A 21,507-nucleotide genomic window follows, 5' to 3' on the forward strand; every position below is an offset into this window, starting at 1 on the left:
ATGTCTTAAAGTCACACCAGTGAACTGGTGGACGTCACTTCAGCACTTGGATTCAGAGACTATTGAAGTGATCATCTCACTTTTAACAGCAGTAGCTTCTTCTGCCTGTGTAGAAAGAATATTTTCTTCTTTTGGACTAATTCATTCTGAATTGAGAAATTGTTTGGGTCCTGACAAAGCAGGAAAGCTGTTTTTTCTTTTCCAGATTATGAACAAACAGGAAAACGAAGGTGAAGACAGCTGAGTTAGCTGCAGAAGCCAATATTTTAAGTTTCTCGTGTTGACCTGGCTGACATCGTCGATTTTAATTTTGTCTTTTTTAAAAAAATATTTCATTTAACTATTTTAGTTAAAAACAATTTTATCAAAAACAAACCTGATTTTAAAAACTGTGAATGTTTAACTAAATTCAAAATTCATATGCTTTTTTGTTAAAATATTATGTTTGCTGTTGAAGAAAAAAATCCAGAATACATAATGTTGTTGTTTTAGTTAAATAAAACAATTGAAATGTCTGTCTGGTGGTGGTCTCCTCCTAATACAGCATGGCAAGAAAATCCTCCAAATATTAATGATTAACCTGTTGAATTGGAGATAGTTCACCTCACAGTGACTTCATAAGTATCTGCTTCAATTACCTTTGGTAAATGAAATAATCAAGCAATCATTCGTTTTCTGATATAGCTGTAAAACTAACCTGAAAAGTTTTCAAAATAAATCACTTCAAAAATGTATAGTGTGAACCTTCTAAAAATGAAACCTACATCTGTCTCGGAGTTGTGAAGAATATGTATTAAGGTTATAGCAACCAACAAGATTGCTACATAAAAGTGCATTCCATGATTAAACTGAGTCTTCCTGACTGGTGGTTTAAATCCTGATCAATGTGATTTAAATCCAATCCACCCTGGAGAGAATGGAAAAGCAGCATTATTTTCTTAGGACATGGCTACACTGGAAACGTCAAAGTGCTGCAGTGGGAGTGCTCCTGCCGCAGTGTTCGCAGTGCAAGGGGATTAGCTCCGAGCGCTGGGAGCGTGGCTCGGAGCCTAGTGCTCAGATTTGCTGTGCTCGGGGGGGTGATTTTTCACACCCCTGAGCCAGCAAGGTAGAGCGCTATAAAATGTAAGTGTAGACAAGCCCTGAGTTGCCCAAGATGGAGCTTGACCAGGATGCCACCACCCTGACCTTTAATCGGAGACCCAAGAAGAGGCTGTGGGTGATTGTGCCGTCATTTGTGGTGCCTCCAGCCCTCTCCTGTGCTCTTTAGAACATGCTGGTTCAAAGTGCTCTCAGCCTGAGTGCATTAGGCGTTTGACAGTGATTTATTTGTTTGGCTATTGATTACCGTGGTGGTTTGCGGTTTCCCCATTGCTTGGGGGAGGGGAGCATTGCTAGCCTCATTTCCACATGGTGCCAGGTGTTCCGGGCCAGCTGTTGTGCCTGTTTGGACTTTGTACTGAGAGACCCAGAGCCAGGGGTAGGTGAGATTCTGTTTCAGTTTTGAACCCAGGTGTCAGGGACATTGCAGCATGATGATCCTGCTCTGCTCTCTGAAGTGAGGGTGGGGCTGAACTAACCTGTGTAGGCCCCTGAGATCTGATAGTTCTGTGGCTGATTGTCCCATCCAAATGTCCGCGTGCTGTGACGTGTGCATGCAATGTTGTCCTCTAGCGAGCGGCCTGCAGAGAGGATAAGGGTCTGTTACCACGTGCACCTAAAGGAGCTAGCTCTCCCCTAGCTCAAGTAGCAGAGGCCCATGTGGTAGGAGCTAGAGGTCCCAGTCGTGGGTTCCATCCCTGGTGCCTCATGCGATCAGTGCATCTGACGACCAGTGTGTTTGCCTGTGTGAGGCCTGTGCACTGGGGACAGTAATGATCCGTTCCCTGCAAGGCATAGTCGGTCACTCGATGCCCCTGTGTGCTGTGTGGCATTCCAAACAGGGTGTAGTCTCTGGTCAACACGGTTAAAGCTGGGACTTGAGCTGTGCGGCCGCCGGTTTGTTTGCGTATATAGTCATAGCTGTTTTCATGAATAAACCTTGTCTGCTTTAACTGGCCTGGGATTCCATCTTCTGGGCAGCTCCCGCCGCAGAGAGGACTGTGGGTAGCAGCAAGCAGCGTCCAAGACGGGGCATGGGGATGGACGCTGGTCAGGGGGTGTCAGATGCTCCAGTACTAGTGTGCTGCTGAAAATGGGGGGGGCGGCTGTTTAAAGCAGAGAGGCAGTCAGAGCTGCGTGGCTGCTTCCCTCCCCTAGATGAGTCTCAGCCCCACAGTGAGTCATGGCCAGACACATACACGTGAACCCAGGGCCCCTCAGCTCCGCAGAGACGGGCCGCTTCCGTCGGAGTGCAAGGGGAGCTCGGGTCGGGGTCCATCAGGAGTGGGCTGGTACAGATGCTGTGGGTCCGTCACTAGAGTGAGACCAGCTCCTGGGTGCCCATGCAGTGCAGAGCATGCCAGCCGACGCAGTGCGTTGCAGCAGCCAAGGCATGGTGTACTGGGTTAAGACTGCTCAGACAATGCCTTCTGCACTCCCCTCTTGGGGCAGGAGGGAAACGTGGCGTATGGGATTGCCGCCTTGAGACTCTGGTTCCAGTCAGGGAGCACTCCAGGGTGCCTTAGGGTCCCAGCTGCGGTGCTTGCAGACTCAGTAGGTCCCAAGCAGGTGGTCAGCAGTGAATGTGTCCGTGCCCCACTCTGGGCTAGCCTGGTGGGTAGTGCCACTGTCTGGGGCATTACTGGCTCCTGCCTCAGCACGCACACTTGGGTCACACTCACTTGTGCTGCTGCACTTGGGGAGGGACTGCTTTAGGGTGGCTCCTATGCCCTCTTCCCTCGCTCTTTGGGCCCTGAGCACTGCTAGACTCGCCTGGGGCCCTGAGCAGCACGGCTCGGAAGGGCCGGTAGCTCCGTGCTCTGGCTCTGGCAGAAGGCGGCTTTGCGCAGCTCACTCTGCGTGTGGGAATTAGTGGGGCTGCCGTGCGTGCGTCTCTCTGCCTGCAGGTGCCTCCAGGGCAGCACCGCCCTGGGCCTCGTTAATCCCGGGCTTGGTGGATCTTGGCCGAGTCAGCAACGCAGTCCCGGAGGGGGTGGATGCTTCACTCCTCTGGCTACGTGCGGCGGTGCCTTGGCGAAAGCCGAGCGAGTGGGTCTCTGCTCCGTTCCTAGCACACAGGTGCTTGCCTCCCCTAACGCTGGCTTTCAGCGACATGCCAAGGGTTGAATGGGCCGCAGAGAGTGAGGCTCTGATTCTGTGCTGCGTCCCCAGGAGGATCAGTCTAGGGGAGAGGGCACCTCTAAGCCATCTTTGTGCCCTCTCCGGATTCTGGGCTGCTCCAGGAGCTGATGTGGCCCTGGGCTAAATCTAATGCGGCCCATCACAGACTGCAGTGCAGCTCGCCATCCCCAAGCACCAAGGGCTCACCCCTGACCCCGGCACCTGGGAGGGAGCAGCATAGGGCTGTTGGTGGCTGCCCTGGAGGGATTAAGGCTGCTCCATGTGCAGCCCAGAGGAATCTGTCCCCAAACTCCTCCCTCATCCCTAAGGGCCCTTTCCAGGCTGGGCAGCAGAGGCAGGAGGACGCTTGTCCTGCTGCCATCTGCTGCGCCTCTCTGAGGCGTCCGTCTCTAGGTCTGCCAGGTCCCACCAGCTGTGTGCACCCCTGCTGGGGGCAGAGGACCTGCCCGCGGGCGTTTGTGCTGGCAGAAGGGCGGGTGGTGCCAGGCGTCAGCAAGGCCAGGTGCCCACTAGGGAGACCCTACGGCAGCAATAAAGCTGAAACGGGAAAGAATTCTGCAGCCTGGGCCCGAGAGCAGAGCTCATGCCTTGTGGGGAGCTGTCTGGCACCCCTCACGCTGCGTTTCTCCTCCCTCTTCCACCCTTCATGGGACGTTCTCCCACAACGGGGGCGTCTTGGCTTCATCCGTGCTGCTGCCCCATGGCAGCCCGCTGCCCCTTCTGTCCCAAAGCACTCTGCAGACACGACTGAAACCACCCTGATCCCCACCCCCTGCCAGGAGCGAGGGCAGCATCGCTTTCTGAGAGGAAGTGCAGTTCAGGATGGCTGGATGCCAGGACTCCTGGGTTCTATTAAGGGCTCTGCCACTGATGTGCTTGGTGACCGTGGCCAAGTACCTCCCCTGCTTTGTGCCTCAGTTTCCCCATCTGGAAAACCGGGGTGATCCCCCCTCTTCAGGGGCTGAGGATTATTTCATTCACAAGGTATTAGATGGGCAAAGTATTTATAAAATTACCCTCCTTTTCACATATGGGGACACCAAGGCCCACGGAGAGGTGAGGAGCAGTGGCAGCGGATGCCCTCATGGTCCATATTTGAGAAGGGACCCCGGGGAAGGGCTCGGTGTGTAAAGCTAATTAAATATCTGCAGAGACAGTGGAGGGGAGCCCCCCCTGCCCGGCCCGCCGCCTGTCACAGCGGCTGTCTCCCAAGCTCCTCTCCAGCAGGGTAGCACCATGGGGACGCTGCGAACAGGAACAGCGTGGAAAGCAGCTGATGTGACAGGCCGAGTGCAGAGCTCGGAGCCTTGCCAGAAGTCCACCAGCATGTGAGCTGCCTGCTCCGATCTACTTCTTGCCGCAGGGAGTTCTCTGCCAGGACCCCCCAGGGGCAGAGATGTACCAGGCACAGTTGCTGGAGACGCCGTCCTGCTCTGCTCCCTCCATGGCTCGGGGCTAGAGTCTCTGCAGTGAGAAGGGCTGGGGAGCGGTCGGCTCTTGGCAGGACTTGGGACCCCATCAGGTGGCTTGGGCTGCCCTGTGATCAGAGGCAGAGTGCACCATGCTGCAGGTGGCTCTCGGGCCATGACCCTGAGGGGTCCCCACCTGGCTGGGATCTTCCCGGTGCAGATGATCTGGAGGGGAAAGGCTGCCAGGCGTGAAGAGGGGTGGGCAATGCACGATGATCCCTGGAGCCGGGAAGTCTTCCTAAAGCCCCGTCCCAGCCGGGGCAGTGTTGGCCCTGGCTCCTGAGAGAGATTGGCCCTGGTTTGGCTCTCTGGGCTAGCAGGGAACTAGGGAGAAGGCGGGCTGGCTGGCTAGCTGCAGTGTGTGTGAGAGAGCAGTAAGGGAGAGGGGGTGGTGGGGGTAGCCCAGCGACCTGCTTTTTCAGGTGGGCATTGGTATCTGGGCTTTCTGCCCTCACCCCAACCCCCTCTCCAGGTTTTCTCCCCTGTGGGTGGCTGGCTTTGGACTGTGTTCTCCCGCAAGGGGGCGGGGAGAGCCTCTCTGAAAATCCAAATCCAGCCCCTGGGACAGCTTGCTGCATGTCTGGGCCCTTTGCACCTTCCCAGTGCTCCCAATGAGAAGGAGGGAGGTGCAGCCTCCAGCCTGTGGATCCGGGCTTTGGGGAAGCAAGACCCCTGCAGGCGCCAGCTCTGGCGAGGTGTCACGCTCCTGCTGCCGCCTCCCAGTGGGGGGGTGTGGCACAGGGGCTCTCCCCTGCATGGTGAGTGGGTGCTGATGGGGTTGGTATTAATCAGGTTGCTGCAGCGAACAACCAGACCAGTCTCTCTGCATTGCTCTCCTCCGCCCCACCCCCTTCATCCCCATCTGTGTCCTCGCTCCCCCCCGTGGAGTCACCAGGGGCGTGAGGCCCTGGGCAGGGTGGCTGTGCCTATGGAGCAGCCTGGGCCTGGAACGCTGGCGACTGAGCTGAAAATCTCAAGGGCAAAATCAAAATTCGAAACACCATCCCCTGCTCTGCTTAAATCCCTCCTTATGCCCCCCACCTGCCATGCTGCCTGCTGGGGCCTCTGCTTTATTCCACCTAACCCTGTCCTGCCATGCTCCTGGTTAGCCGTCTGGGTGGTGCATGGCACAATGGGGCCCTGATCTAGACTAGAGCGTGGCTCAGGCCTAACCCAACTAGATCACAGCCAAGCCGAAGCCGACCCGAGCCCCTCGGGTTGTTTTCATGCCTGACGCCTGGAGTCTGATCCCATTGGGTCCAGGTTGGGCTGCCAGGCTCTAACCACTGCCCGGACTCCATTTTCTTTTTATTTTGTTTCCTCCAGGGAGCCTCTGAGCTAACTGTCCCCTGGACCCTCTCCCGTGGCCCAATCCCTCGGTCGCTCCCCATCCCAGCGCACCCCAAGGGCAGCTGGTTCTCCCCTCCCCCTGAGCCCATGTCAGCACTGCTGCCTTGTCCTTAGGGCTTGGCCTGGTGGGGGTTTCCTGCTCCCCATGCCCTGTGCCCGCAATCCCTTTCCAGCCGCCTCCTGCCCGTGGGGTCAGGGCGATGGCTGCTGCATGCTCCGCTCCAGCCAGTGCCGCCATCTGGTACTGTGTGTGGGACACGGTGTGCCAACGAGCCGCAGCACGCTCCCTCTAGGGCACGCGCAGCGAGGCGGCGATGGCTGGCAGGAGTGGGTCACGCAGCCTCCCTGACACCCCCCCTCCCCGGGCCAGAGGAGGTGACCAGAGACCACTGAGCCTGAGAGAGTCGGGGTGTTTTTATACCCGGCACTGTCCGGGGGCCTGTCCGGTTCAAGGCCTACCCGGGTCCATGACTGGGCTCTTGGGCCCTGCTTAGCAGCAGTAACTCTTTCTAGGAGGAGGGCCGGCTCTGTGGGCTCTGGCTGGCTGGGTGGTTGAAGGTCCCAGGAAGCAGTGGGTGGGTTTGGGAGGGGGCTGGGTGGGCGTTCACACCCAACCCCAGCCTTCTCTGCGGCATCAGCCCTCCATATGCTATTGGGGTCAGTGGCTCCTGGGGATTAGTGCGATTTCCCACGCTGCTGGGAATTCCCTGGGCAGGGGCAGGTCCTGGTGATATTCTTGGCCTCTGCAGCGCTTCTGGTTATTAGCTGCAGCACCAAACAGCTGGGGAATTACTGGCTTCGAAACCGTTCCCCACCCCCACCCAGCCCTTTTCTTTGCACTGTCAGTCGCTTCAGTGAGTCACTTTTCTGCTGGGAACAGGTCCAGGCTCCTCCCCACCAAAGAGCTCAGCCTGTGGGGGCCTGGGCCTGGTGTCCTCTGGTGCCGGATTCCCTTAGCCCCCCGTCCTCATCCCTGGGATTGCAGTAGCTCCAGGAGACCCCAGCCGAGATCAGGGCCCCCTCATGGTAGGCACTGCGCAGGTGCAGTCCCTGTCCCCAGGAGTTTACAATCTAATGGGGCTAGACAAAGGCAGGATGGTCACAGAGGTGCAGAGAGGGGAAGAGATCCTGGGCAGAGCTGGGACTCTTCACCCAGGTCTCCTAAGTCCTAGTCTAGTGCTTACCCACTAGGCAGCTTCTCTGGTCCTTGTGCTTTCCTTGCTCTTTGCCTCTGTCTGTTCCATGCCCCAGGAGGTGCCCATCACCCTCATTATCAGTCACCCCCTGCTGGATGGCTGCCCGTTGGTTTAATTTTGCATGCCTCCTTTTCCTGTGAGCAGGTGGTGCCCAAAGCCTGGTGTGCGGAGAGCTGGCCAGCTTCATGGTGCAGGCTCCTCCGCGCTGCCAGCTGTCAGCATCTTCACCTCAAAGGTCCCCAGGTGCCCCGTGAGAGCAGCTGGAAACGTGGAGCCAGCGCAGCTGCTGCTGCAGAGAGGAAGGGGGAACTACCCAGGGGGACCCACCCGGGGGGGCAGAGCCACTAGTGGGAGTGAAGCTGCTAGCTGCCCCCACCCCCAGGAGAGGGAGAGCCCAGGGGGACGCGGGCAGTAAGGAACAGAACCCATGGGTGGGGGAGATGAAATGAGGGGCGAAGCAGAAGGTGCGAGTCACTCCTTTCCAAAAGGGCAAAGCCCGTGGGGCTAGAGTCAGCTGAGAAGGCACCAACCCAGCACCAGCATGCATCTGCCATGGGACCGTCTCCTGTGCTGGCCCTTGGAATGGCTGGGGAGCGGAGAGTCTGTAGGTCACTGGAGGGCACAGATATGCAGGCACTGAGCAAGAGATGGCAGGGGGCCAGGGTGACTCTTACTCAGACTTTTAAAAGCTCTTCATTCCTCGATAAGCACCTATTGAGTGAGACGTTCTGGAGCAAAGCTCTGCTGGATGAAGACTCAGACCCTGCCCCCCGCCCCCCTTCAATTCTGAGCTGAGAGTCAGTCTCCAAACAGTGCTCCAGCAGAAAGGGGGTGACAGGTCCTTTAGTGACAGGCAGCCGGGGCAGACCAACGCCATCGCTCTTAGTGTGTCAGAGAAGCAGAGAAGGGCAGGCTACCCTGGCTTCCCCTTTTCAGGTCATCTTGAAAAAGATGGGGACAGCCCTTGGGCTCCGGATTAATTGCTGATGCCGCCCTTGTGGTGGAGAGTTTGGGAGCAGCTGGTTTGGAGGGGGACGGTTTCAGTCACTCTTGTTTAACGAAATGTCCCATCCCCTTCCCAGCCCATCTGTGCTAATCTGTCCTTGGCCTCCTGGCCTGCCTGGATGTAGTTAATACCAGTGACCCCTGCACGGTTCCTCCTTTTAGAGGGTCTCTGGGGGAATGCCAGAAATCAGACAGAGCTGAACTGACAGGGAGGGAAGCTGTGGGTGTGTCTGTGTCTTAGGCCTGGTCTACACCCAAGGTTTCGCTGGTTTGCCGGAGGTCAAACCTGCTTCGCTGAGCTGGTGCAATCGATCCCCTGTGTGGCTGCCCTGGCATTTTAGTGGCACAGCAGCACTGCTGCAGCTTGGTTGAGAGCCACTTGCTGTTTAAACGGCTGCGTTGCGGGGGTGGCGTGTGTGACGCTGGCAGGCCAGGTGCCAACTCAGGCCAACATCCGAGGCCTCCACTGATCACTGACAAACACCTAGCTGGAGTCAGTCTGGCTCACCTGGGCGGTAGGATTGTTAAACCAGGTGTTAGAATGGGACAAACATGTTTAGACTTTATGGAGTTCTGCCGCATTCATCTCACTTCCAACATCTGTGTCCCGTTGCTCCGGCCTGCAAGGTAATATGTGAGCAGGTGTATTGTGAGCCTCTGTGACTCTGTAAATCGCAGGACAGGAGAGGGTGAAGTGCTGATCTCCAACCCATGGTGTTCTGTCCTGCCTGACCGGGAAGACCTGTCCACACCAGATGGACTAGAATGGAACATCAAAGAGGACAAAAGACTCTGTTGGCCGCTCCCCGCAAGATGAGTCTTGCAAGTGAATTCCTCCATCAGCTGAGTTTACAGCTCAAAGAGGGGGAGAGGGGCATAAAATCCCCTAAGAAGGAGGAACTGTACCTTTGTGCTGCTTGGATTCTGGGAGGCCAGGATTACTAGGCACAGGTGTGACGGTGCTGCCCTGGGAGCCAGCTGAGGTCACTCAATTAGGGTGAACTGCAAACAGAATGGGGCAAACAAACCCCAAAGGCTGGTGGATGTTCCAATACTTAGATTTACCCAGCCAGCCCAAAACAGCTTCTGTAGTACCCAGCCTCAGGCCTCCACCCAGACACACATGTCAAACACATGATGATAAATTCTGAAAATCTTATTTCATCATACAAAAGAAAAGGTTCTCCTGACCCCAAAGGACCAAGCTCCAGACCCAGGGCAAATAATAACTTAGATCTTACCCCAAACACATGCTTACAGTCAATTCTTATTAACTAAACTAAAATTTATTAAAAAAGAAAAGCGAGCGTGTTGGTTAAAAGATCAATATACATAGAGACTTGAGTTCAATTCTTGAAGTTCAGCTACATAGCAGAGATGAGTTTGTAGTGGCCAAAAGTCCTTTTAGAAATAGGCCAGAGGTTATAGTCCAATGTCCATGTTCAGGGTGACTCCAGTCAGTGACTGGGGATCTCAATCCTTATGGCTTAAGGTTTCCCCCTCTTGAAACCCAAAGCAGATCTGAGATGAAGAAGGATCGTGTCCCAGGGTTTTTATACATTTCCTGCAGCCTTTTGCCCTGAGAAAACAATAGGCTTAACTTTCCTTCTTCCAAACATCCTGGCAATAAGCACAGGGGATAATTTATCCATTAAACAGTTCAGATACAGGTTATCACAGCCTTCAAAGAGACATAGACAATAATACGATTTCACTCAAGTTTCTTCCTAAATGTTTTTTGATCTTTGTATCAAAGCTATAGCAATAGACAAGACTTGTTTGCTGACATCACAAGACCTGAGCAAACATCTACTTGCATCCGATGACTTTGTGAGCTGTAGCTCACGAAAGCTTATGCTCAAATAAATTTGTTAGTCTCTACGGTGCCACAAGTCCTCCTTTTCTTTCTTTTATGTCTAACAAAGGAGGCTTGCATTTCAAAGCTCTATTCATTTACATCTCTTCCTAAACAGTCTGTAAAGTTCCACCAAGGGTCAGGCCAGTCCTTGAGTTAATTAACTCTTTCTGGCCCTGTCACCTTTCAATGAGATATTCTATTACACTCATCATGTCACAACAGGGAAAAGATCCCCAATGCTTAGCCTGGGTTAGCCCTAAAGGACATGTAGAGCTTGCTGATTAGAGAAGCTTCTGTTACCTTTTGAAACTTAAGATTGGAACTCACTTGTGTGTTTCTGTTTACCAGCTTTGACCTTGTAAATAACTCTCGTTTCCTTTTCCTAGTTAATAAATCTTTAGATATTTTATTATAGGATTGGCTACAAGTGTTTTCTTTGGTGTAAGATCTAAGGTGCAGTTGCCCTGAGGTAAGTGACTGGTCCTTGGGACTGGGAGCTACCTGAATATTGCTGTGATCTCTGGTGTAAGGGACCACCTATCACAAAGGCAGGCTTACCTGGGTGGCAAGACAGAGTGCCCAACGGGACTGTCTGTGACTCCCTATTAAGGCTGTTGTTATGCCTGAGGAGTTCACACTTGATACTTGGTTGGTGAAACTCAGGCAGTTTGGGGTTTGTGCCCTGCTTCTTCGCTGACTGCCCTGAGGTTGGTACTCACAGGCTGGCTTGACAGTGCGTGGGAACTCAGAAGTGCCTGGTTTTCGGGTGTGTGAGTGTAGCTGAACGTGACCTTTTGGAAAGGCGCCAGGCAACCTGAACTCCTTGTTACTAAGTCCTGGGGCAGTTAATGGGTTTAATCCTGGCTCTTGTGGCTTTAGCTTGCACCTGCAAACCACTGTGACCAGTTAAAAACTGATATAAGGATGTCCTCACGAGGCTTTGTACTGGTTTATCTGCATTGGGTTTTAAACTGCTTTAAACAAGGGCCGCTTTTGTGTGTAGATAAGAGCCAGGAGAGGGAAGAATCAGTAGGAAACTAGAAGAGGAAACAAAGAATGTGGTGAAACCTGCAAGGTGGTAGTAGGTGTGAATGGGGGAGGCTGTGAGGGGGCTGGGCAGAGCCGGGATGAATCCCACTGGGAAGAACAGCAGAGTTAGAAGGCATGAGAAGGCCTTGGGCTGGCACCAAGGGGTTGAATAAAGGGTTCCAGGGCAGCCTGGCATTGCCATGCCTCCTACAGGAACGCTCGTGGGAAGCTCCTTGCTGTGGTATGACAGCTCCAAGAGGCCCCCATGAGGCTGAGTTAATGTGACCAGGGCCTGGGAGCGGAACTTGTTTCAAGGGAGGATCTGAATTGCAAAAACAATCTGGGGCATCAGGGCGGAGAGCTAGCTCGGCCCCTCGCGTGCAGCAGGCTGGAAGGAGCAGGCAGGATTAGCTCCCAGTTGGCACGCTGGGGTGGGGAGGGCTTATTGTGTGACACCAATCCGCAGAGGCCGGGACAGGCCCATGTGCAGGGGAGCTATGCCCCTGCCAGGATGAGAGGGAGCCTGGCTGGCAGAAACCCTTGAGGATTTGGGGTTTCCGGACAGCTGCCTGGGAGGATGCAGCGCTGCCAAGAGGAGCACTGGGGAGTGGCGAGGAAAGCATGCGCTGTTGAGGGGGTGTGGTGTGTGTGTGAAGGGGGGGGTCCCTTCACTCTGAGCAAGGAGCAGCAAAAGCCCCATCCTCGTGTCACTTTCCCAGGCCGGTGGAGGGGCAATGCCCACTCTGTAATAGTACCAGGCTGAGTGCTCGGGGGACCCTGTTAGTGCTGCTCTGTGCTTCTGGGGACCCTGGCCCAGGCCTGGGGAGCACGGGGAGCAGGTAAAGCTGAGCTGCAATTGCTGCATCCCTGTGTATGAACTCTCAGAGCTCCAGCTGGTCACACGTGCTCCCCCTGCCTCTCCCTGTCCCCTGCAATGCATGGCCTCTAGCGGGGCCTGTGCGTGTGGCACCCCGTCCCTGCTGTAACTGACCCGATTGCTAACCCCCACTTCTTAAAGGCAAGACAAATTCCCTTGTTGCTTATAAAAGTGGGGCTCAGTGAGAATCCTGCAGGAAGGGGCTGCTTCCGCCATGCATGCCCCGCTCTGCCCGTTCTGGGATCCCCCACAATGCAGCTCTGCTGCTGCCCTTAAATCCAAACCTGCAGCTCCCTGCTCGTCCTGCCTGGGGCTCTGTCACAGGTCTGGTTAGCTCCCCCATTGGCCACGTGCCAGGCAGGTGTGAGAGGAGCTAAATGCTGACTCCTCATGTGCTTTAAGCTTAGGAGTGTGAACCGAGTCCAGGCATTGTCCTGGCTTGGGGTTCATGTGCGCGCACGCTGGGAGCCGGCCCTCTGTCCAGCAGCCCCTCCTGACAGCTGAGACTTCATGGCCCAACTGCCCAGCCCCTGGGACCAGGGCTGCCCCCCACCCCCCTCCAACTCTCCTGTAGCTTAAACACACCTCTCCCTGCACCCCAGCAGGTGCCTGCTCTGGGCCCCCAGGGGAGCTCCTCAAGGGATAACACGCAGGCAGATGTTGCCCAGGAGTCTAACACCACTCCTCTGTGTGGCACAAGAAACGCACAGATCAGTACGATGGGAAAGAACCCTGCCTCAGTTTCCTCACCACTCTGAAGCGTTTTGGGCTGGAGTCCGAGACCTGGGGGATTGTCCTGCTGCAGCTCGTGGCCTGACTTTTGAACTGTAAGATGCTCTCTCTCGATCTGCTTGTTTTCTCTGACTTTCCAGCAGCTAAACTGACCCATCCATTCTGCTATGAAAGCTAGCCCATCTCTTCCCCTCTGCTGCCCTGTCTCTCTGCAAAGCCTTCCCCAGGGAGTCCTTTCTAAACCCAGCTTAGCCACCTCTGATCTTGCCTTCGTTTAACATGTAGGTCACCATAGCTAAGGAAAATCCACACCCCTGAGTGCCAGAGCTATACGAACCTCACCCCTGGTGCACACGCAGTTAGGTTGATGGAAGCACTCTTCCATCGCTCTGGCCACTGCTGCTCAGGGAGTTGGGGTTCCTAAATCAACAGAAAACCCCTTCTGTTGCCGTGGCCGTGTCTACAGGGCTATGTTGGCATAGCTAAGCGCTGTAGCTAGAATCCCTATAGTGTAGACATAGTCTTTGCCTCTTTGGCCTGCTTTGAGAATTGTCTTTTGTCCAAACACCAGCCCCCTGTGGAGAGTTGGAGAAAACTGGTTCTCCTGCCTTCATCCAACCCCCTTAACTTCCCCCTGCTGTGGCTGTAAGGTCATTCAGGTTAACTGCTCTCCATTGTCCCTGCCAGTCTCTGCTGGATTCCACACTTACAAGGAGACATTCAATGAGACCGCAGTTTTCCTAGTCACAAATTCATAGGATCAACCCAGATCCATAAGTGCAGTCAGATTCCCCCAAATGGTCATAGTCTCTGGGGCTGGATTTGTTGTGAATGTTACCAGATTGCAATCCTGGCCATTTTGCACTGGTGTAAATGGGGGCAGGGCTATGGCTAATGAGCCCCCCCACCCCAGGATGGCCAGTCAAGGCTTGTCTGAGTTGGGAAACCCTGGGGACCTGAGCACGGCTGGTGCTGACCTCTGCCCCGGGCTGTGGAAAAGCAGGGCAGAGCTCTTCGCTGTCATCTTTACAACCACGTCCTGCCAGGCAGCTGCGAAGGGTGTGAATGCAGCTTTAACACAGCCTGAGAATGGGAATGAGCCAGTTGCTGTGTGCGATTTTCTGTTATGGGAGAAAACAGGCCAAAGGGAGAAAGACACGTACTCAGGTGTGCCTTAGCTGTCAGTATTGGGACTAATAGAAATTTTTCCCTCTAGCCCAAGAGGTGGTTAAATCTCAATCCAATAAACCAATCTCACCTTCAATTGGACTGAGGTTGTCAGCTCTTTGGTCTGTGTCTGTACAGTGCCTAGCACGGTGGGGGCCCTGCTCCATGGTTAGGGCTCCTAGGTTCTACCATGATACAGATAATAGGTGAGTAAAGTGACTTTCATGGGAGTAAGAAACAGGAAGGAACATAAGTGATTGTGTGGATCACTTTAACCTGGCGCCGGCATCTCCCAGCTTCACCCCACCTGAGGAGTGTCTCCCTCTGCTGCCAGGTAGAGTCACCCTAGTTCTTAAAGCTGTGCCACTGTGGCCTGTGTTTTGGAGTAGGGGGTGCCAGTTCCATCCCCGCTGTCTCTGGGACAGCCCATGCCTGCCGGGGAGCAGGGTGGTGACAGCTGGGAGCTTGCTGGGGTCTGTGGGTTCGTTATGGTGCCTGTGATTGTTTGAGCATCAGGATTCATATATTCAAGGGCCAGAAGGGACCACTGTGATCGAGTCTGACCTGCGTAATGCAGGCCAGAGAACGGCCGCCAGATAATTTCTGGAGCGGATCCTTTAGAACAGTGGTTCTCAACCAGGGGTCTGGGGCACCCTAGGGGGCCACGATCAGGTTTCAGGGGGTCCGCCAAGTAGGGCCAGTGTTAGACTCACTGGGTCCCAGTGCAGAGACCTGAAGTCTGAGCAACATAGCTTTGTGGGGGCCCCTGTGGCATGGGGCCCTAGGCAATTGCCCTGGCTTTTATATGCAGAAAACCAGTTGTGGCACAGCTGGGCTGTGGGTTTTTTTTATAGCATGTTGGTGTCGGCCTCAGAAAGAGAGAGGCTGAGAATCCCTGTGTTAGAAAAACATCTAGTCTTTGATTTAAAAAGGAAGGCTGGGTACTTTGATGCAAAGTCACGTGGTCTCATAATAGTCCCTGTCGACCCCTCCGTACCCTCTGTGGGAGGCCCCCCTAGGTGTACCCTACCTGCGCTCCCTATGGCAACAGGACACTGGGCCTGGGGAGGGGCTATATGTCCTCAGTGCCAGGCGGTGGAAGCAGATGAATGTCCTATGAGAGCACACCAGCTCTGGGCATCACATGCAGCCTTCACCCACCCTGATCTCCAAGTCCAGATGCTGTGTCAGCCTTTCCGCTGGGCTTCTGGGCCGTGCCTCGAGGGAGAGCTGCTGGGGGGGGGAGGGGGGGCTCGGTTTCTCAGCCTGCAGCATGGGACCTGTCAGAACATCTCCAGTGCTGGTGTTTATCAGCACACGAAACGAAAGGGCCGAGAGGGCCTGGATTACGTAACAGCAGCTGCCCTTTGCAGCGAGCACACCCGGCCTATTTAACCCAATTAGCGGCCGCGCGACTCGGGTCTGGCCCCGGGGGCGGCAGCTGCCTGCCGCTGATGGGGCTCGCTGTGATGCTGGCTCATCTTGCACACTGGGCCGGGCCAGGCTGGGCAGTGCTATGATGGGAGACTTCCCTGGAAAAGCCGGGGTGCTGGTGACTCAGTAGGGGGCGCTGCTGGGGGTGAGTTGAGGTGGAAGGTGCCAGGTGGCATGCTGGAGCCGCTGGAGTTTCCAAGGCTGGAGGATGGAAAGTGACTTGTGCTAGACACCCAGCCGGGGAGGGGGGCGATACCAGCCATTCAGGTCTGACCCTTCTCTGTGTTTCACAGCCAACGGGCCCCAGCGGGCATGGGGGCTGGTCCCCATTTTCCACCACGGCAAGCTCACTCGTCTAGTTCTCTGATTTCCCCCTCTGCTCTCCCTGCTTCTCCGCTCTTTTCTCCTCGTGCCAGCCTCACCCTCCCCATGGTTGGCTCCCCCCACAGCTACCTTTGTGGCCACCCGTCACGCCTGGACCCCCCCAATGGCTCTGTAAGGCCTGGCCCCTGTGAGCCTTCAGACCCCCTTCCCAGGGCTCCCTTGTACCATGATGCTGGTCAGAAATTCGCCCGTGACTAGCGAGGCGGTTGAGGGGCAGATGGGGAGAGCAGATACTGGTTTATAGAGCTCATTTGCCCACCCTGAGAGAACCCCAGGAAATGCAGCCCCCCCCCCAACCTGAGCTTCTCTGTGCCCCTGAGAGCTGGCCGTGTCTCAGTCCCTTTGGTCAGTGCTGGCCTGGCGCAGTAGAATGCTGCCGTGATACCCGTGCTGACAGCCAAGATCACAGTGCAGCCAGGGTGGGCGTGGAGACGTGGCTGGATGGTCTGTGGGAAGAGGCTGAGACCCACCAGTTCAGGTCACAAGTGATGAGAACAAGTTGGGTTTGAAGAGCCAGCTGAGATTTTGCCAGCTGTCTATAGGGTTCGGACACCCCGATCCGAGCCTCCAGCCATGGGAAATCTTAGCCATTCGTTATTATGGGAACGCACCGTACCGGGGAACCTGTGTATTTGAGATGATTCTCTTGCCATTCTCTGATTCCAGCCTAGTGGTGAGACCAGGAAACTTGGGGTCAGGGCTCCCGCGTTTCATGCCCAGCTTGGACACTGGGTGTGTCTCTGCTGCAGCTGGGAAGGTGCTCCCTAGCACAGGAAGATGGCCGTGTTCGAGCGAGTGTGCTAAGGATCGCATTTTGGCTCAGGCTGGCTACCCACGTGCTCAGCCGGCTGGCCTGAGCCACCGTGGCCATAGTGCTTCTTTTAGCGCACTCGCTCGAGCAGAGCTAGCATGTCTGGCTACCCGCCCTAGGAAGCACGCTCCTAGCCACGCCCCCTCGCTCACCACGTGACCTGCAGCCCCTCGCTCTGCCTTTCTGTACCTCGGTTCCCTCTCTGGACTAGGCTCCTTTGCTTTTCTGTGCTACCTCCCATCCATGGACTCCATAGCCCTCTGCCTTCCCTGCCTGATAGGTAACATCCTTCTCCCCATTGCAGAGGGGGAAACTGAGGCACGGAGCTGAGAAGGCCAGGCTTTGTGTGAGCACCACAGATGGAACCAGGGCTCCAGCCAGCCGGGTCTGGGCACTAACTACTTAGCCCATGGTTCACGCTGCGTGCACATGGGCACGAAGCATTTGTGGGAAGGGGAGGAAGGAAATGAGAGCTTCTGACTGGCTGGATCCCATGTCAGCGCTGTGAATGCTGCGTCCATCCAGCACTGACTGGCAAAGCTTCTGGGCAGAATCGGCTCCAAAGGCATGGCACAGCTTCACCTGCTGCAGCTCGCCGGGGTGAGGGGAGTGGAGAGAAACGCAGTGTCCCCAGAAGCCTGCTGGGGGATGGACAGAGCTGGCTCACCTCCGTGCAGCCCAAGTGCATGCAGGGAGCTGATGGAAACGCTCCCCAAGCTGCAGGTGCTGTTCTGTCTCCCCCAGCAGTTCCTGTCTGAGGCTGACTCATCTGCAGGAAGCCAGTCACGAGCTGGCCAATCAGCGAAACCCGGGCCCCGGCTGGCTGGCATGGCTTTTCATTGTCCCCCTGTGGAGCAGTGCCTGTGCATGCAGATCCCGCTTTGTTTCCATGTGGAGGTGCACGCACACTTGGACCTGTGGTGAATCATACACCAAGGGTGCTTGCCTGAAACCCCCCCCCCCCCACGCTTGTGCATCATTGCTTGGATTCAGGTGCACCTATGTTTTCACACATGTTCCCATGCACACACCTGACCACTAGGATCTGCCCTCAGTTCCTTCCATACAGGCCACCGGTAACATGGGCCCAACAAGGCCGCCCTGGGCTGGGGTTCCCTTCCCCATGCCCAGCCCAGTGCCTCTGGATTTGTCGCCGCATTGGATCTGGCGGACAGGTTCTGAGGTGCTGCCCAGTCTCTGCTGCTGTTTAACTTCCACTCCTGTGCGCTGATGAGATTAGCGCCTGCCGCACGGCGTTGATTGCTCCACCGGGCAGGCATCGGGGCGCAGTTGCCAGGAGAAATGCTGACACGCTGCTGTGTGACTCCCTGCGTCAGCCCTCCTTGCTGAGCCATGGCCGGCAGGTCCACGGCTCCTCCAGCCACAGTACCCTGTGGGGGGCTGCTCCCTCCATCCCCTCTGGGGGAAGCCCTGTGCCAGGGCAGGCCTCTGGTCTCTCAGGCCCTGAGATCAGTAGCCCCAGCACTTGACACTTGAGCCTTTGCGGGGAGCTGATAGCACTAGGCTTTCAAGAGAGACTCTTGTCAGCAGCAAACACCCCAGTTTCACCCACTTCTCAGCTTTGTCTGTGCTACTGGACCCTGCTGGCCCCCAGTCTCACCCTCCTACAGCCCCCCTCCCCTGCGCTTCATCCCATGCACCAAACTCTCTGGCAGCCTCCCCCATCATCTCCCTGCAGTCACTCCACTGTGACCCAGCAGCCAGATCCTCCCTCAGTTTTATTCTCCCCCCCCCCACCGCTCTTCCCACACATAGCTCTGCCCCTCAATTCTTACTTGCAGCCCCCCTGCTATCCCAGCCCTGCCCCCCACCATCTCTGCTGGTGTCCCTCAATCCTGGCCCACAGCCTCTCTGCTACTCCAGTTCTCGTGGTGGGTGGTGGGCAGGTGTTAGGATGCTGATGAATATCCACAGACACTAGGCTGAGATCCCCCAAATTCATGTCACTTGTGATCCAAGATGGATTTGATGTCTGGTGTCCATCCAGCAGGTGAAAGGCACCTAGGTCCAGATCCTCAAAAGTATTTAGGTACCTACCTCCCATTGGTTTCATTATCCTAAATCAGGGCTGGGACCGAGGGGTTCGGCGGGCAGGAGGGGGATCAGGGCTGGGGCAGGGGGTTGGGGTGCGGAGGGGTGGCTCAGGGGTACAGGCTCCGGGTGGCGTTTACCTCAAGCAGCTCCCAGAAGCAGCAGCATGTCCTCCTCCAGCTCCTATGTGGAGGCGCGGCCAGGCAGCTCTGCTGCGCACTGCCCCGTCTGCAGGCACTACCCTTACTTCTCCCATTGGCCGAGATTCCCAGCAAATGGGAGCTGCAGGGGCAGCGGCAGCGTGCGGAGCGGAGCTCCCTGGCTGCCCCATGCATAGAAGCCAGAGGTAGGACATGCTGCTGCTTTTGGGAGCCGCTAGGAGCAGCCCCTGACCCTGCTCCCCAGCTGCAGCGCCAGAGCAGGGTGAGCGCCAGACCCCACTCCCCAGCTGGAGCTGGAGGGACGGATTCAAATGGCTGGTGGGCCCGATGCGGCCCACAGGCCGTAGTTTGCCCACCCCTGTCCTAAATACTTCTGAGGGTCTGGGCCCTGCTCCCCTAAGCTGCTGTGCTGAGCTGCTTGCCTGCACGTGTGTACGCCAGGATGCCCTGGCGTTGAGACGCTTGGCTTGTGTCTCGTCTCCTGCTCCCCAGCTGCTGTTGGTCCAGGGAAGTCAGTGGGTCCCACTGGGAGTGTGCGCAATGGGGAGCGATCTCAGTAAATGGGGGTAACGGAGCAGAGTTTGGCTCCCAAGAAACTGAGCAAAAACTGTGCTGATTGGATGGATCCTACAGAAAGTGGGGGGCAGAAAACCTGCCTTGTAGCCCCGCCCTGAACCTCATGGTCTCCTGTGTTTTGTGTTTTGTCCTCAGTGGGTGTTGGCCTTTGAGATCTTCATCCCCTTGGTCCTCTTCTTCATCCTCCTGGGGCTGCGACAGAAGAAGCCCACCATCCCCGTGAAGGAAGGTGAGTGTGGGCCGTGGTGATGATGCCAGGATGCTCTGGAGGGCAATGTCCTGCCTTCTAGGGGAGGCATGTGGGAGAGAAGTGGGGGGGCTGGGGGTGAGACCGGGAAATACCCCCCAGTGACAGCACAGACCCCCCAGCCATCGTCTCCCTCTCAGCCAAGCAGATCCTTCCTTTGGAGAGCCCTCCTGGTGAGGGCTTGGGCACTGGGCAGGGAGGGGGCTCACTGGGAGACCCGGGTGGGGATGAGCAGGGGGTCAGCGTGTGCCGGCCCAGTGGAAGGGTCTGGTGGTCGAGGTGGGCAGTGGCTCCGGGGCCAGAGGCTGCAGGGATCCGGAAGGCGGGATGTTCCTCCGGGAAACCTGTGGTCACCCTGTCAGTGCAGCTGCAGCAGGGGGTGGGGGCGCAGCGCAGAGACAATGGAGCAGAGCAGGGGCATGGGAAAGCGGATCCCTCGGCAGATTCCCCCACTGCTCCTTGGGGCAGCTCACAGCCCCACCCTTCTGGTAACCTACTTCCCTGCAGCCCCCCGCCAATTGGCTATATCCCAGCCCCCTCCCTGCACTGACCTCCTCCGGGGGCACTGAAAGTGTGCCCCACAGGGGCTAGCAAGCTGGAGGGGCCTCTGCCAGCCCATCCCAGCTGCTCCTTGGGCAGACAACCTTGGGCTGAGCGGCATCGCTGTACACTTGGGAAAGCAAGGCAGAGAGCCTGGCATGGGGAGGGTAGCTCCTGTGGGTGAGCCCCTTTCCCCAGGGCTACTGGCTGACTCCCCTCAGTCAGGGTGGGTGTCGGATCCCCCTCCAGCACCACCCGTGCTGCTCATGGGCTGAGCGTTACTACAAAAAGGCCCGTTCGCTCAGGGGGTGCCAGAGGGACCATGGGGGACCTCATCAGAGTGGGAGGCCTAGAGGCTCTGCTTGCCCTTGGCCACAGCAGGGGCTTGTGGAGGGGCAGAGATACGGGTGCTGGGAGGGGGCCAGCCCCCTCGCTGCCTGAGGGTGACTGAATTCCCAGCTGGCCTGCCGGCAGGAGCCCCACTCGCTGTGACCCGTCTCCAGCAGCTGGGCATGTGCTAGCTCCTAACTGAATCTGGGGGTGGGGCTGGAAATGAGCAGCCTGGCTGGCTGTGCCTGGAGCTCCCCCCTGCTGCCAGTTCCTGGGCAGCCGGGGCAGCAGCTGAGTGGGGGCGGGGGCATAACGGACAGCCCCCCTCCATAGTAAACTCGAGCGCTGAGACCTCCTGTGTGCCTCCCCCACCCCTCGCCCAGAAGGACAGTCAGAGACTGGCTCAGCTGCTTGCAGCACAAAGGGGCCTGGATCCCCCAGATGTCCGAGCCACACACAGGGGAGTGCAGCCTTGGAGAGGAGCCAATAACTCGGGCAGGCCGGGGCAGTGTGGCTGCTCGCACCCTGCCTAGGCTAAGCCAGCTGCTCACCCCCACCCCGCACGCCGCTCACCTGGGCTAACCTTGCAGTGCAGTCAGACCATGCAATTCCGGCCAGCTCTTCCCAGGGGCGGAGCTGTTGCCTGGGGCTTCCCTGCCCCCGCCTGACTCCAGTGAGCTTTGTAAAGTGGCTGCATTGTCCACTGCTCCAGTTCCCCAGGGCTGGTGCGGCCCCTATGGATAAGAGCTTCCGGGGCCCCCTATGGAAAAACAGAGCTCCAGCAGATTCCTCCTTCCGGTGAGAATCCAGGGCTCTCCCCGGGGCTGGCAGGGGATGCTGCGCTGCAAGGCACCGGGGCAGCTCCCCACAGGCTGGGCCACCCCAGCATGACGAGGGTGGAGACTGGCATGCAGGGGCAGGAATTGCCAGCCCAGGTTTTATCGTTGTGTTATGGTAGTGTCTAGACTCCCCGAATGCCATTGGGACCCCATTGTGCCAGGCGCTGCACAGACTGACCGCCCCGTCTGAATAGACAAAGGGGAAAC

General features: G+C 56.7%; 1 protein-coding gene across 3 annotated transcripts in view; it reads left to right on the top strand.

Moving 5' to 3' along the window:
* ABCA2 (ATP binding cassette subfamily A member 2) overlaps window positions 1–21,507 on the top strand; it is a 135,858-nt gene that overhangs the window by 36,297 nt on the left and 78,054 nt on the right. For all 3 annotated transcript variants that reach the window (XM_074974066.1, XM_074974067.1, XM_074974068.1), the window contains exon 2: window positions 19,480–19,573. In XM_074974066.1, coding sequence (XP_074830167.1) covers window positions 19,480–19,573 — 94 coding nt within the window. The remainder of the gene's footprint in view (window positions 1–19,479; window positions 19,574–21,507) is intronic.

The sequence above is a fragment of the Natator depressus genome, chromosome 16, assembly GCF_965152275.1.
Source record: "Natator depressus isolate rNatDep1 chromosome 16, rNatDep2.hap1, whole genome shotgun sequence".
Classification (NCBI taxonomy): Eukaryota; Metazoa; Chordata; order Testudines; family Cheloniidae; genus Natator; species Natator depressus.